The sequence below is a fragment of the Convolutriloba macropyga genome, chromosome 4, assembly GCF_964194025.1.
Source record: "Convolutriloba macropyga chromosome 4, txConMacr16.3, whole genome shotgun sequence".
In the NCBI taxonomy this organism is placed as follows: domain Eukaryota; kingdom Metazoa; phylum Xenacoelomorpha; order Acoela; family Convolutidae; genus Convolutriloba; species Convolutriloba macropyga.
Window position 1 is genome coordinate 29929377 of NC_134471.1, and position 13904 is coordinate 29943280.

General features: G+C 34.2%; 2 protein-coding genes across 3 annotated transcripts in view; both read left to right on the forward strand.

Moving 5' to 3' along the window:
• LOC142337601 (cilia- and flagella-associated protein 298-A-like) overlaps positions 1 to 13904 on the forward strand; it is a 364848-nt gene that overhangs the window by 89930 nt on the left and 261014 nt on the right. The gene's annotated exons all lie outside the window — the stretch shown is intronic.
• LOC142337602 (cytochrome b5-like) lies at positions 16 to 10361 on the forward strand. Of its 2 annotated transcripts, XM_075386949.1 has the most exons (4): positions 16 to 288; positions 365 to 453; positions 5401 to 5636; positions 9992 to 10361. In XM_075386949.1, exons 2-4 carry the CDS (start codon positions 429 to 431, stop codon positions 10211 to 10213), a joined length of 483 nt encoding a protein of 160 aa, XP_075243064.1. In that variant the 5' UTR covers positions 16 to 288; positions 365 to 428; the 3' UTR covers positions 10214 to 10361. The 2 variants fall into 2 exon arrangements, with proteins under 2 accessions (XP_075243064.1, XP_075243063.1); XM_075386948.1 differs by having other exon boundaries at positions 16 to 453.

A 13904-nucleotide genomic window follows, 5' to 3' on the forward strand; every position in this document is an offset into this window, starting at 1 on the left:
AATGATTTCAGATTTGATGCTCAGTGTTGGCTTGGACATTAATTACTGCTTCGTGTCCAAAGGAATTCCAATCTTCCACATTGTAGTAAATGCTCTAAACTGAACAGCTCCTAATCTGAACAGAGCTTGCGAGAACTAATTGTACTTTGATAGTGAATAAATGTTCAGCTCTGTTCTGCTGTGCTAAATTCTGCTTGAACAAATAGTGCTACTTAAATATCGAGAAACCCACTTTGTTGACAGACCCTCTCAAGAGCATTCCTGGCAAATTTGGAGGCCTAATCTGAGGTCTTGTTTCTGGAACTTTACCTTCAATTGACTGTTGGTTTCTAGTGTTTTTTCTAATTTGTGGTGCTGTTCACAGTCGTTCGATACCCTTGCTCGAGTCGTCCGACTTCAAGCATTATCAAATCAAAAGCTATCAAATCATGGCTGAAGAGGAACAAAAACTCGGTGAGTATGAGTATTAAGAGTTCAGTAATAAATTGATATGTGTAAAATAAAGTCTTTTCTTTCCTTGTTCGAGAATTAAAGATTCGGGAATTAAAGTTTCGGATTCTATTGAGGTACTCACTCTTTCGAAGACTTAACTTATTTGTCCGTCTATTTGAGTGCTTTGATGTGCAATTCGCTCAATTAGGTCTACGTAACAGCGGCTCTTTCTAAGAGGTTTCATTTTTTTCTTGCTGTCAGTGACCCCCTTTTAATCAGCGCTTTTTGGAAAAAAATTATATCGCTTGTGAAGTGTTTCCTATTAATGGAAGCTCTTTCAGAACGCGTTAAAAAGGAGTGATATGCTCTGTGTACCGACTCGTGTTGTTAATACCGTTTTCATTACATAATTGAGACCTTGTTCACCTCGCCTTCTTCCTATTAGTTATACTTTTGACTTATACTAAAAGACTAACTTCAAATTAATTGCGCTGTAACTCCGAAAATATGGGGAAGTTGAGAGCCGACGTCTTATAAAAAAGGCCCGCTGATGGGGCAAAACTCAAAAAGTCTCCTTTATTTTTTGAAAAGAAGTACGGTAAATCGTAACGACGTTTCATTAAACTAAAGTCAATAAATAACTTCACGCCACATTAGAGAGCCTAGTGAGATCTGCCAATAATGAGAGTAAAAGACAGAACAACACAAGGAATTGAGTAAGATTTGGAACATTAATGATATTTTTCGAAAACTTTTTGCGACAAAATAGTTAAAAACTTTCACATGCAGCAACTTAAGTACTTTTTCGAATATCTCCAATTTATGGGTTGGATTTTTTGCAAATGGTTTGCTATTCAATTTTCTGTTAAATTAAGGTCGAGAGTTATTTGGTTTTGCCAAATTTATTCAAATATTAATTCATAAACTGCCCCGTTATTTTCCCCGCTATTTAAGTTTTTTCCCGACTAATGACAGGACGCTCACTTCAAATGAGCTCTTTATTCATTCTTTTGGGTAAATTGCCTATGATTTTTGGGCACGCATGACTTCTCTCTCTGAAACTGAAAATTAGAATTCAAGTTTTCCAAGTTGAATTCTCAAAATAATTGAAAAATTTTAGTGTTTATTTTTGCTCTGTGTTTGAAACTACTGGTCTACAAAGCAAAGGTTGCTATTTTATAGGAGTATTGCCTGTGTTTTGTTTTTCACTGTGCGTTGTTTGACTGCTAATTTAATATACTTGACAGTTTGACTCAGTAGGTTATACATAGTTGAATTCCGTATCGTTTTTCTGCAGATCTTTACTGCCTTCACGTCTATGGTTTTTTGTTTTATTTGTAACTAGTTGATGGTTGAAGATGAATGATCTCTCTAGCTTCTTTGTGATTATTTATTTGGGCGTCGCAATTTGCGGAGAATTATATATATATATATATATATATATATATATATTTATGGAGTTATATATATATATATATATATATATATATATATTTATGGAGTTGTATATATATATATATATATATATATATATATAATATTATATTATAATATATATAATTTTTTGTTCTTCGTTTTTTCCCAATTTTGCTTGCTTCTGTCGTTACGCATTGTTTAATTGCTCTCGAACGAAGTTCGTAGAAATTATTGTAAACGTGTTGGTCTTTCTAATCCAAATTTTTCGCTTCACCTTTTTGGCTCTTTTCTTCTAGAACTTTCATTGACTTCTCAAGTGACTTTTTTACGCTTTCGTTCTTCATTTTTGAGTGATCTCTATTGCTCTCACTCTGAAGTAAAGCTTGTTGCTAAAATAAAATCGATGTCCACATAGCAACCATAAGGGTCTGAAACCGAGTGGGTAGTGCTTCTGGTGAGGGATCGGGAGGTCCTTGATTCGAATCCCGGCGTGGTCAACTATTTTTTACACCCATAAACAAAAATTTATCTAGGCTACAGCCCCTGAATTGAATTGCATCGCCTGTCGTTCGAGAGCAATCCGTCCGATCCTAGTCAGTTTATGTTTAAGGTTGTTTTCTCTCGTTAATTGATTTGTTACGGTATTAAACCGTATTACACGGTCTGTTGAAAATATTTCCCGAAAATACGAAATTTAAGCTGTTCTTTTTCCTCTGTATTTGTTTAAATAAATAAGTAATTCCAAGTAATTTGATGAAGTTTTTTTTGATTGAAGAGAATGCAGCGTAGGTTACGTTTTACTTCGATTCGATTCCGGAGTCGTTCGCCTATGTTTTAAATTCAAATGATTTTTATAGTTGCCAAGCTGTAAGTGGAGCAAAGGTTTGTTGCAGTACTCTTGGTCCAAATTGAGTCACAGATTATAAAAAAATTTGTGTGCATCTTTTGATGATTTTTGAAGTAAATTAATTGGTGATTTTGGTCATGCCGAAACGTTGCGCGAAAAAAATTGAGTGGGTCCTAGCCGTTGCCTTTCTTCGCTCAGTAGTGATAAAATGATGTTTGACTTTCTAGATTGTGGTTCTTTTGCTCACGTGCGGCTATTTAACTGCTGTTTTTTAATGTTTTTTCTATAGTTTTTGATAGGCTTAATAATCCATTTCTAGTTCTGTCTAATTCTAGTTTTTGCAAAGTGGTAGTTGGGGCTATTTTTGGCCTTCTCTTGGCTTTTTTATTTCGTCAAGATTTTTGTTACGATCAGATGACGTCACAATCACTTGAAATGTGTTTTTGTTCATTGTTTAATGCAATTTTGACTGAATTGCGCGTGTAACGTAATTATTAACTCTTAGTGGAACGAGTTTTTTTTTATTCATTAGCGTGATTATGTTTTCGGTCACTTAACTTAGCTCACTTCAAAAATGACTTTCTCACTTTCGAAATGACATTTTTTTAAATTGAATTCAAAGAGATAAGATAAACTTAGCGTGCGCCACTCTAATTGAAGGTTATGTAACAGTTGCTAATAGAAACAGCAATAAGTTTAACAGATTCTTAATCAAAATATTTTAAGAGTTCTAACATATCACCATTTTATGAAAAGAAGAAATTTTCTTTTTGGTCTCTTTTTACCATGGTTTTGAGACTGCAGATCTACGTCGTATTAAACCGTATTACACAGTATTACACGGTCTGTTGAAAATATTTCCCGAAAATACGAAATTTAAGCTGTTCTTTTTCCTCTGTATTTGTTTAAATAAATAAGTAATTCCAAGTAATTTGATGAAGTTTTTTTTGATTGAAGAGAATGCAGCGTAGGTTACGTTTTACTTCGATTCGATTCCGGAGTCGTTCGCCTATGTTTTAAATTCAAATGATTTTTATAGTTGCAAAGCTGTAAGTGGAGCAAAGGTTTGTTGCAGTACTCTTGGTCCAAATTGAGTCACAGATTATAAAAAAATCTGTGTGCATCTTTTGATGATTTTTGAAGTAAATTAATTGGTGATTTTGGTCATGCCGAAACGTTGCGCGAAAAAATTGAGTGGGTCCTAGCCGTTGCCTTTCTTCGCTCAGTAGTGATAAAATGATGTTTGACTTTCTAGATTGTGGTTCTTTTGCTCACGTGCGGCTATTTAACTGCTGTTTTTTAATGTTTTTTCTATAGTTTTTGATAGGTTTATTAATCCATTTCTAGTTCTGTCTAATTCTAGTTTTTGCAAAGTGGTAGTTGGGGCTATTTTTGGCCTTCTCTTGGCTTTTTTATTTCGTCAAGATTTTTGTTACGATCAGATGACGTCACAATCACTTGAAATGTGTTTTTGTTGATTGTTTAATGCAATTTTGACTGAATTGCGCGTATAACGTAATTTTTAACTCTTAGTGGAACGAGTTTTTTTTTATTCATTAGCGTGATTATGTTTTCGGTCACTTAACTTACCTCACTTCAAAAATGACTTTCTCACTTTCGAAATGACATTTTTTTAAATTGAATTCAAAGAGATAAGATAAACTTAGCGTGCGCCACTCTAATTGAAGGTTATGTAACAGTTGCTAATAGAAACAGCAATAAGTTTAACAGATTCTTAATCAAAATATTTTAAGAGTTCTAACATATCACCATTTTATGAAAAGAAATTTTCTTTTTGGTCTCTTTTTACCATGGTTTTGAGACTGCAGATCTACGTCGTATTAAAGCTATTTTGTGGCAATCTGTCAGCTATGTTTTTATTTATAGCTCACGACGTTTAGTGCTGTTTTTGTTTCGCTGTTTATCTCTTCTTCGTTTTACATTTATTTAGAGAGAAAGGCTGGAAAATTTGAACCTTTTAATGACTTCGTCTTCTTACCAACGGCATTTGCCAGTGTGACGTTATTTCTCAATCTATGTAGCATCTGTCTTGGTCATTTGTGTTACTGCAGTTTGACCATACGTAACTTACCTCCCTCTACAAAATGACTATAAACTTTAAAAGTTTAAATTAATATTAGATAGTGTTAAGATGAAAAAAACATGTGTATTAAAGGTCTATAATAAAAAGGTTGACGTGGAATGAGATCGCACAAACCATATCAATTCATTGCTGATAATTTTTTTCGCAATTTTTTAAGCGGCGTCAATTACTTAATGAACTCATTATTGTATGGGTTTCTATCTGAGTTCTGCTGCTCGCAAGCCTTATCGGCAACCTGGAGGCTATGTTAAAGTCATAAGGCGAAAGCTACCCAAATCCTACTGTTCATTGCAAATTCAGTTCGTGAATGATATTTTTATGCATCGTTTACCTTCCTCGAGCTCCACCATAAGGTCTTGTGGTTATCCAAACATGCCTGGCTAAGTTATTCTTCATATTGGAGACATTTTTGAAACAGTAAAAATTAATTTTGAGTTGAATAAGATTAATTTAAAGTAAAAAGTAGAATAAAAGTAAAGTAGAATAAAAGTAAAAATTTATGAACTTAACTTTTTTCATTATGAACTACTCAAACTACTCAAATTAGTTAGTAATTTCTATCGCTATAAATTGCCTAAAATGAAGACGTGGAAAATTTTAGCTGATGAGGTTGTAGAAAAGGAAGAGGAAGAAGACGATGGTGGTCCCACCCACAACCCGGAAACTGGAGCCAAGTATTTTCGAATGTCAGAAGTGGCAACACACAACATCATCAACTCGCTGTGGATTGTAATTGACAACAAAGTGTATGATATCACAAATTTCACTCTAGAACACCCTGGCGGAGAAGAAATCCTCTTCGAACAGGGCGGACAAGACGCATCTGTGCCATTTGAAGTAAGTTTAATCACAGACAAGCAGTGGGTTCGATTGCGGAAAATCAGTTACTGATGTAACGTTTCCTTCCTGTTTACTATAATAGTCGTCATATTTCCCATTCACTTGATGCTTTTTGACCCCCCCCCCCCTCTCACAAATGATGTGTTGGTGTTTGGCACAGTGGTATAAAGAATTTATACGTGTGCGAAGGGGGGGGGGGGGTGGTAAAATTTTTATGTCCACTAAGCTTGGCTAGCCGAAATATTTATATGTCCAATTAACTGTTTTACTCGCATTTATTTCTGAGAGGGCTCGAACTTTTATTCCAATAGTATTGCGCTAAAATTTGCTTGTAAGCAAACGAAACAAAGCGAACTTCAACATCGACTGCTAATTTAAGCCGCTTATTTTGCAAAGACTTCTCTCCACAATTGTGTTGTCTTAGTTTGAAACTGTATTCACAATGAGTGGTGTTATCAAAAGGGTAGACGCCCGGGATTACCGAAGCCTCCACCTTGTCCTAAGGAGTCACAGCATGAAACTTCCTAATGGGTACTGAAAAATGATTTTTTTGACTTTCGAACTGAACTATTGTGTTGTCTTTTCCCATTGAATACCTCACCTTAGTGAAGATGTAACAAGTCCCCCCCCCCCAAAAAAAATACCGTGTATATACCATAATGGGGGTCTAATGAGAGACTTGTTGGTTTTTTCATTTCGCCCCGATTTAGTTAGCGCGTAGAATTTAACGTGTCAGTCTTTTAAAGATAGCTGCAGAAGTGGATTTGAAGAATTGAGAAACTGCTAGCCTTCAATCAAAACCAATCCTCTGGCTCAAAAAGATTTTATTAATTAATAGCCGCAAAGCCATAGCTGATGCTATTATTGGCCTTTCTTTGTTTTTTTACGATTCAAAGAGTTTGAATTGCAGTGGGGTGCTGTCTTTTTTTAATCGAAGAGGAGTATTGGTGGAGCATCTTTTTTGATCGATAATTTTTGGGAGTGTATTTAAAACTGGAGTTATTTAGTTATCCGGTTATGTTTTTTTAATCACCCTCTATTGGAGTGAATTTTGAAGACGCGTGAAAAATTGTGCAGTGGTTTGGGTGCTGATTTAAATTGACGAATGGACCGAAAAAAGTCAATTTCTGTTCATGCCGCTGTTTTCGAGAGAGTGAGAAGTTGAGGTGTGAAAAAAAATCCTGTAAGAGCGAAATTTTTTGTTCACGTGCGGCTTTTTAAAACAATTTTTTTCTTATTTTTTTTTTTAGTTTTGAAGTTAAGTTATCATATTTTATTATTTTTATGGTTGTTTTAATAATGTTTTGAAGGCTTCTGGTAATTAATTTGTATTTAATACCAATTTGCAGGTTTTTCGCCGATTTTGTTGAAGTTTAGGCGAATTTTAGCAATTTTTCGCTGCTCGTTTTGTTTTATTTCTTTGAGGTGAAATTGAATAGACGCTTTTTAATTGAGGAGTTTTTAGATACCAAGTGATTACGGTTTTATTGGTATTAAACGTTTTTTTAAGAAAAAAAAGACAATAAACAGAACTTTAAGGATATTTTTTCGTAATTGTTTGTAGTTTTTCAATTTTTTCGCGTCTTTGTTTTGCGAGCGTTTCAATACTCTATTTGCTCCAATTAACCTTTTTTTTTGGCTCTATATGCCTTCATTATATAAAAAAAATTAAACTTCTTGTTTTTTGTTTCAAGTTAAATTTTAAATGATTTTTGTATTCTTAAAGTTTTTATAGTCTTTGGGGATGTCTATGATTCAGATTAGATTTTTACCGCCTTGTTTTGATTTTAGTTTTGAGTAGTTTTAGCAAAAATAATTGAGAACTTAAGATTTTGTCAGATTTTCGTGTTTTTCGCACCTTTTTGATAATTTCTTCGGATTCTGTCCTTTTCGCTAGTTTTTGATAGTTTTCCCAATTCGTTCAAAGTCCATTTTACGTTAAGTTGTTTGTTTAGTCAATGAAAATTCTTTGAATTGTAGGTAAGGACTGGTCCTGTTATGTTTTTTATCTCGCTGTCAAGATTTTTGTTACGACCATATGACGTCACATTCGCTCAAAGTCTGCTTTTTGTTCATTCACGCATTTTCAACTTAATTGCGCTTGTTATTTTTGCAATGTGATTTGTGTTAATTTAGTAGAATACTGTTTTTGTCAGTCAGGGTGGTCAATTTTTCCTTCTAGTCGTTTCCGGAATTCTTTCGAGTCGTTTCCGGAATTTTTTCGGCCATGTTTTTAATGATCGGTTCAAATTGGGGTCGTGATTTTGGTCACGCCGAAACAGGAAGTAGAGCAAAAAATTGAGTGGTTTTGCGGCGTGAAATTTTGCGCTCCTTTTTAAAGTACAGTGAGAAAACTTTTGTTTGAACAAAAATTTGCTTTCTCGCTAGTGGTTTTTGTGGGATTTGAATAGACGCTTATTACCAAAGGAGTTTTTACAATTCCAAGCGAGAACAGTTTATTGGTGTTATACGTTTTTTTTGAGAAAAAAATGAGGACTGAGAATTCTTATTAATTTTTTTTTGCAGTTTTTGTTTTTTTCCAATCTTAGATAAGTTTCGATGCCTATTATGACTTCATTAATGTTTTGCGAGTATCCCAAAACTCTAGTTGCTCCAATGATATTTTTCTGGCTGTATGTGCTCTCGCAATATCAAAAAATTCATAAACTTTTCTAGCTTTTTATTTCAAGTTGTTTTTAAATTTTTGTACTCCTCTATTTTAGGGGATTTCTATTGTTCAAGTTAGTTGATTTTGCTGCCTTTTGATTGTTTTGATTTTAATTTTGAGTTGTTTAGCATAGATAGCTAGGTACTATTGCGCAGACTTTGGTGGATTTTTGTCTGTGTTTTCTTTTGTGCTAATTTCTTCTGAATTTGGTAAAATTTGCTTTTCGCTAATTTTTACTGTTTATTTTATTATTCGAATTTTTTAGAGGTGTTGCAGGAAGTCACTTCAAGCTGGACAGGGCACTTTTCTATGAATAATAATACAAAATTCAACTGTTTTTGTATTCTTTTTTCGTTGGATTGGTGTATGCTTGACCACAAGTAGCAGTGAGTTTTTTAAAATAACGATTTGGATGTAACATATTGGCATTTTATCGATTTTATGTAGCTAAATTGTGTTAAAATTTTGCAGAAGTTGTTTTTTTTTGTTTTATTCGTTTCCTTTCCATTACCTGTTTTCCCCGCTTCAAAATTTTTGTTGTGTTTTTCTTTCATTTTATAGCTATTTAATGAAAACAGCGTATGGAGTGGTCTTTTGCCAATAGTTGGTTTGGAGTGTCAACTTTAATGAAAGTTTTATCAAATGTTTTCTCATTTTTTCTGGTCAGAAACTTTTTCTTTTTCATTTTATTGTTTTAAGGTGATTAATGTTTTATATTAGAATACTCATTTTTTCAGTTAAGTTGGTCATTTTTTCCCTCTGAGTCGTTTCGGGAATTTTTCCGGGTACGTTTTTTTTAGATCTGTTCACACATTTTCATGATATTTGAGGTCAAATCGAAGTGTTTTTTGGTCACGCCGAAACAGGAAGTGGAGCGAAAAAGCGAGTGGTTTTGCGGCGTGAAATTTTTTCACGCTATTTGTGAAGTAGAGTGAGAAAATGGCCGTTGGACAAAATTTTGCTTTCTCGCTAGTGGTCTTCGGTCACATGTGGCTTTTGACCTTGATTTTTTTTGTTTTCTATTTTGATGATAGGATTTTCTAAATAGCCTTCCCAACCATTCAAAGTCCATTGTATGTCTAGGTTTTTGTTTAGTCAATGAAAATTCTTTTATGAAATTTTAGGTCAGGACGTCTGCTGTTTTTGTTCATTCGCGTGATTAAGTTTTTGGTCACGTGGCTAACCTCACTCTCATTAATGACGTCCACTCTCAAATTTACTTTTCTTTACTTCAGTTCAAGGAGACAAGGTCAAGGGAGGATGTGTCACTCTAAGTGAAGGTTATTTAAGGGCAGCTAATAGAATCAGTAATAGGTTTTACAGATATGAAAGGTCAGCATTTAATGAGAAAAAAATTGTTTTTGCTGTATTTATGAGACTGCATATCTACGAAGCTATTGCGGCTATTTTCTGGCAATCTGCCAGCTATGTTTTGAGAATTTTGAGTATTCAGCGATAGATTCTGAATACGCTTGCTCAATCAACTCGGTTTGGCGTCTTTTCCAATCGAAGCATTCATAGCCAAACAATGAATGGTGGCTATGAATGCTTCGATTGGAGTTCGTTTAAGCAGTTAGCGTTTTTGGGCTAGACAGTGGCAAAAAGATACAAAAATTAGGCCTAGTTATTATTGTAGCTGTTTTTAATTTCGTATCAGAATCTCAATACGTGTTGTATGTTATAGGATGTAGGACACTCGAGTGATGCGAGAGAAATGATGCGTCAGTATTTCATCGGAGAAGTGCACCCCAAAGACCACAAAGCAAAGGAAGCAAAAGGGTGGGGTAGGGGGTCTTCCTCAGGCAGTGGAGGTGACGCGTCCTCACAGAGAGGCTGGTTTTCACAGATTTTATTTGGAATGGGCCTAAGTCTAGTCGGCATAGCTATGTATAAAGCTATATTTTGACCAACTGAAATTAGTTTTAGACTGATATTACCTTCGAACTGGCAGATCAAATCTTTCGTGTAGCTACGTGAGGCTGTTTCTTTCTTTTAATAAAGATATCGTTTGTATGTATGTTAATAATTGCTGGAAATTTATTGTTTCATTGTTGTTTTCATTCAAAATAGTTATTAGCCTTCTATTTGATGAGAGAAAAGAGTAAAATGAACATAGCCATCGCAACGAAAAAGCGTTGAATATCTGAATGTCATTTAGAAATTTCGTGATGATTGAATCAACTATATCTAACTGCAAAGCAGCTGTCAACTATTAGCAACCAGTGCATAGTATATTCAAGACCATCTTAAATGGTTGCGTATCAACAATGTTGTTTCGAGTGCGCAACTTGGTTCGCAACTGATGGCGACAATATTTTACTCAATTGAATGCGAAAGAACCCTTAAGTCTGCTATTTGACTATTCATGCGGTCAACTAACTCATAATCTGGTCAGTTTAATTTAAAAATAGCTGAATGGATCCAGAGTATGCCACTGAAATGCCATAAATTGAGAAATTTTAACGAATTTGAAGTCTGCAATCTTTTGGTACAATATATTGCCTCCAAGTGTTTCTTGGGAATTTTTAGCAAACAGTTAGTGACTTGATGTGCTATACGTTCTGTGACTCAGTTGAGGAAACTGCAGCAATTATTTGGGTTCAGTCGGTCTGTGAGTAGTAGTGAAAATGCCTGTATTTTAACGGGGGGGGGGGGGGGGGCTGTCCCCCCGTTACAATACAGGCATGGCCTTTTTTAGGTATCCTTTTCGAAAACTTAAGGCGCTTAAGGTGTATTTTTGAATCCATTTGGCGTCAAAAACAGACAAAATTTTGAAAAAAAGTGCAAAAATTGCTGTTTTTTGGTTGTAAAAAGTAGAAAAAATTGTTTTTCGCCGCCAATAAGAATTTTTATACAATTTAAAAACTGTTAAAATATGGTACGAGAAATACTGTCAAGGAATCGGGTTTATATTAAATATTATTTAGTGATAACTTGTAACTACATTTTTTGTATTTTTTGATGAAAAAAGGCCAAAAATGTGCAGAAATTGTTAATTTTTGAGGTAAGAATGTAGAATAAAATGTTTTATGCTAGTTGAGGGAGTGGGCAAGAAAGTTTTATAATGTGAAAGTTTGCTCGAACAGTTAATAATGAGTTATTGGGTGTTGTTTGCATGTTACTTATTAAATTTTTGTTATTTTTCGTTTTTTTTGACAAAAAAGTGAGTTGATGTTTCTTGGCCGAAGAATGTAGAATAAAGTAATGTTTCTGAGTTGAAATGCAATTTGCAATGAAATTTTGTCATTTTAACAACGTGGCGAAACAAATAATAGTGATTAACTTGGTGCTGGTTATTTGTTTTTTTTTGTTATTTTTTATGTTTTTGTTTAAAACAATCACTATTTTGCAAACCAAATGTTCTTAAAGAACAGTCGGCTAAAATAACTGACGTCCAATTGTACAGTATTCAGTGTACAAGGTCATTTCAAATATTGTGTCGAAATTGTGGATAAAAAAATGTGAGAGATTAAGAACAAAAAGGGCATGATTTGGACAATTTTGCCGGCGATACGAAACAACGGGAACATATATTACTCTACGACTCTTCAAAAAAGATTCCGAGGAATTTTGTTTTAACCAAGGAATAACTCTCTCAGCTGCTGAATTTGATCCTCTCGGCCAGAAATTAAAAACGATTATCGTAAAAAGATCTATCGTCTCGAGGAACTGCAAAGAAAAATAAACGAAGGCAAAGATCTGTTTGTTAAAGTGATCTCGAAGAAAGACCTCAGTGCGAAGGTGGAAGAGCAAAAAAAGCACGACAAAAAATAACAAATAAAGCAAGTGAAAGTGACAAAGAAAATTAATTTCAAAATGGTGGAGGCAATGGTTGAGCGCACACCGGATTATTTTCGCCAGTTTTTCAAACAATATCGTTACTTTATATGTCGAAGTGAGCCTATATTTGACCATACAGTAACAAAGAACTTTGCCTACAGCTTGCATATGAATAACGATTGTTTTAAAGTACCTGGATTTCATTATCATGTTATTGCCTCCAATGATCAGCTTCCTAATTCTTTCAAGTCTACAGCATCCAAACCTTTCATTATTCCCTGTCTCTTTACCTGTTTCAAACTACTTATTAAAACTAATTTAACAAATACAGTTTTTCGTGTAGAAATAATGAACAAAATTGACGAAGCGGTGAACTACAACGAGCAACACCAAATGAACTTTGCAAACTCTAAGAGAAAATTACCTAACGTTGATTGTGTTTTTACTAATAGTGTTCAAACTCAAACTGACTTTGTGCCTACTTGTACGATTGATAGATTCTATAGTATTTATAATGGTGGTCTGTACGGTGAGCTTTCAAAAATACTTGATATATTAAATAGTGGCTATGGTTGTTTGAATGTTGACAATGGTTTGACTTTGATAAATTTTAATATGGAATCGAAATCTTCGAATTAATAATTGTGTTCTTTGTTGTTTTTGAAGAAAGATTTGAGCAAAAAAATGAATTAAAAATGTTAGAGCATATGATCAGCAAAGCGTACTAAATCATTATCGTTCATATTCAACAATAAAGGTTATTTGTAACCAAACATGACATGCGCAATATAAATACAAAAGGTCCGCATAGTTTTGAGTTTTGATTTTGAACTGGCTTAAGTTTGAGTACTTGAGTTACTTCATTGTAAAACTGTATCAGACGGGAATACAAAATTTGGTAGTTTTGCACGGGATTTCAAGCGGGTCTGCCATATAAACTTTGTTTTCATGAAACAAAATAACCATCCAATGACTTCCTTCATATTGCGCTGGTAAAGCATTATAATATAACATTCTCTTGTTAGCTTTGGGAAATTGTCCGCTGCTAAAACTCCGTAAAAACAATATTTCAAATGAATACATTTTCCCAACAAATAGCGTATTTCATCACTATTCATCGGTGGGGTAGGTGATAATTGAGTTTCTTGTCACCTTTCGTTCCGAATTAACATAAAACGTTGAGCTTCTTTCGCCCAGAAATAAATTTTCTACGTTGGCCGCCAATGCTCCGTCAAATGTAAGTTGAACCGAAATTGAGCAATTTGTTAGTTCTGGATGAATGAAATCAGGAGAAGCCTCTTGCGTTGAAGTTAAATCAAAAGCTAAAATAAAGTGATTGGCATCATTTTCCAGAGTTATGCCGTGCCCACCTTTGTCAAGAAAATCCAGGGTTTCCAGAGTATTGAAGTAAATGCGGTGGTTAAAAGTTGTTGAGACCAGAGTTCCAACAATAGGTGGACCATTTCTATAAAGAGCAATTTGGCTCAAATTGAATTTCTGGTAGTGAAAAGGATTAGTGCGATTAGTTCCGAGGTATGCTTGATTTGTTACCATCGCAATTATCATTCGTCGTACAGGTTCTTTCGAGAAAATATCCTCATGGGCCCAACTTTCTATTCCAGTTGTAGCTAAAAATGTTCGTGGTAATACTTCTGTATAGCGATACACGGCAGGTGTTTTTAGTAGAGTTTTCTCAATTGCCGTCAAAATATGATCCGCTATTGTCATTTTTCTAACGTAGAGATTAGCTTCAACTATTCTTACTTTGTAATGTCTGTTTGACTCTGAAATTACAGCAAAATCATTTGTAGATCTTA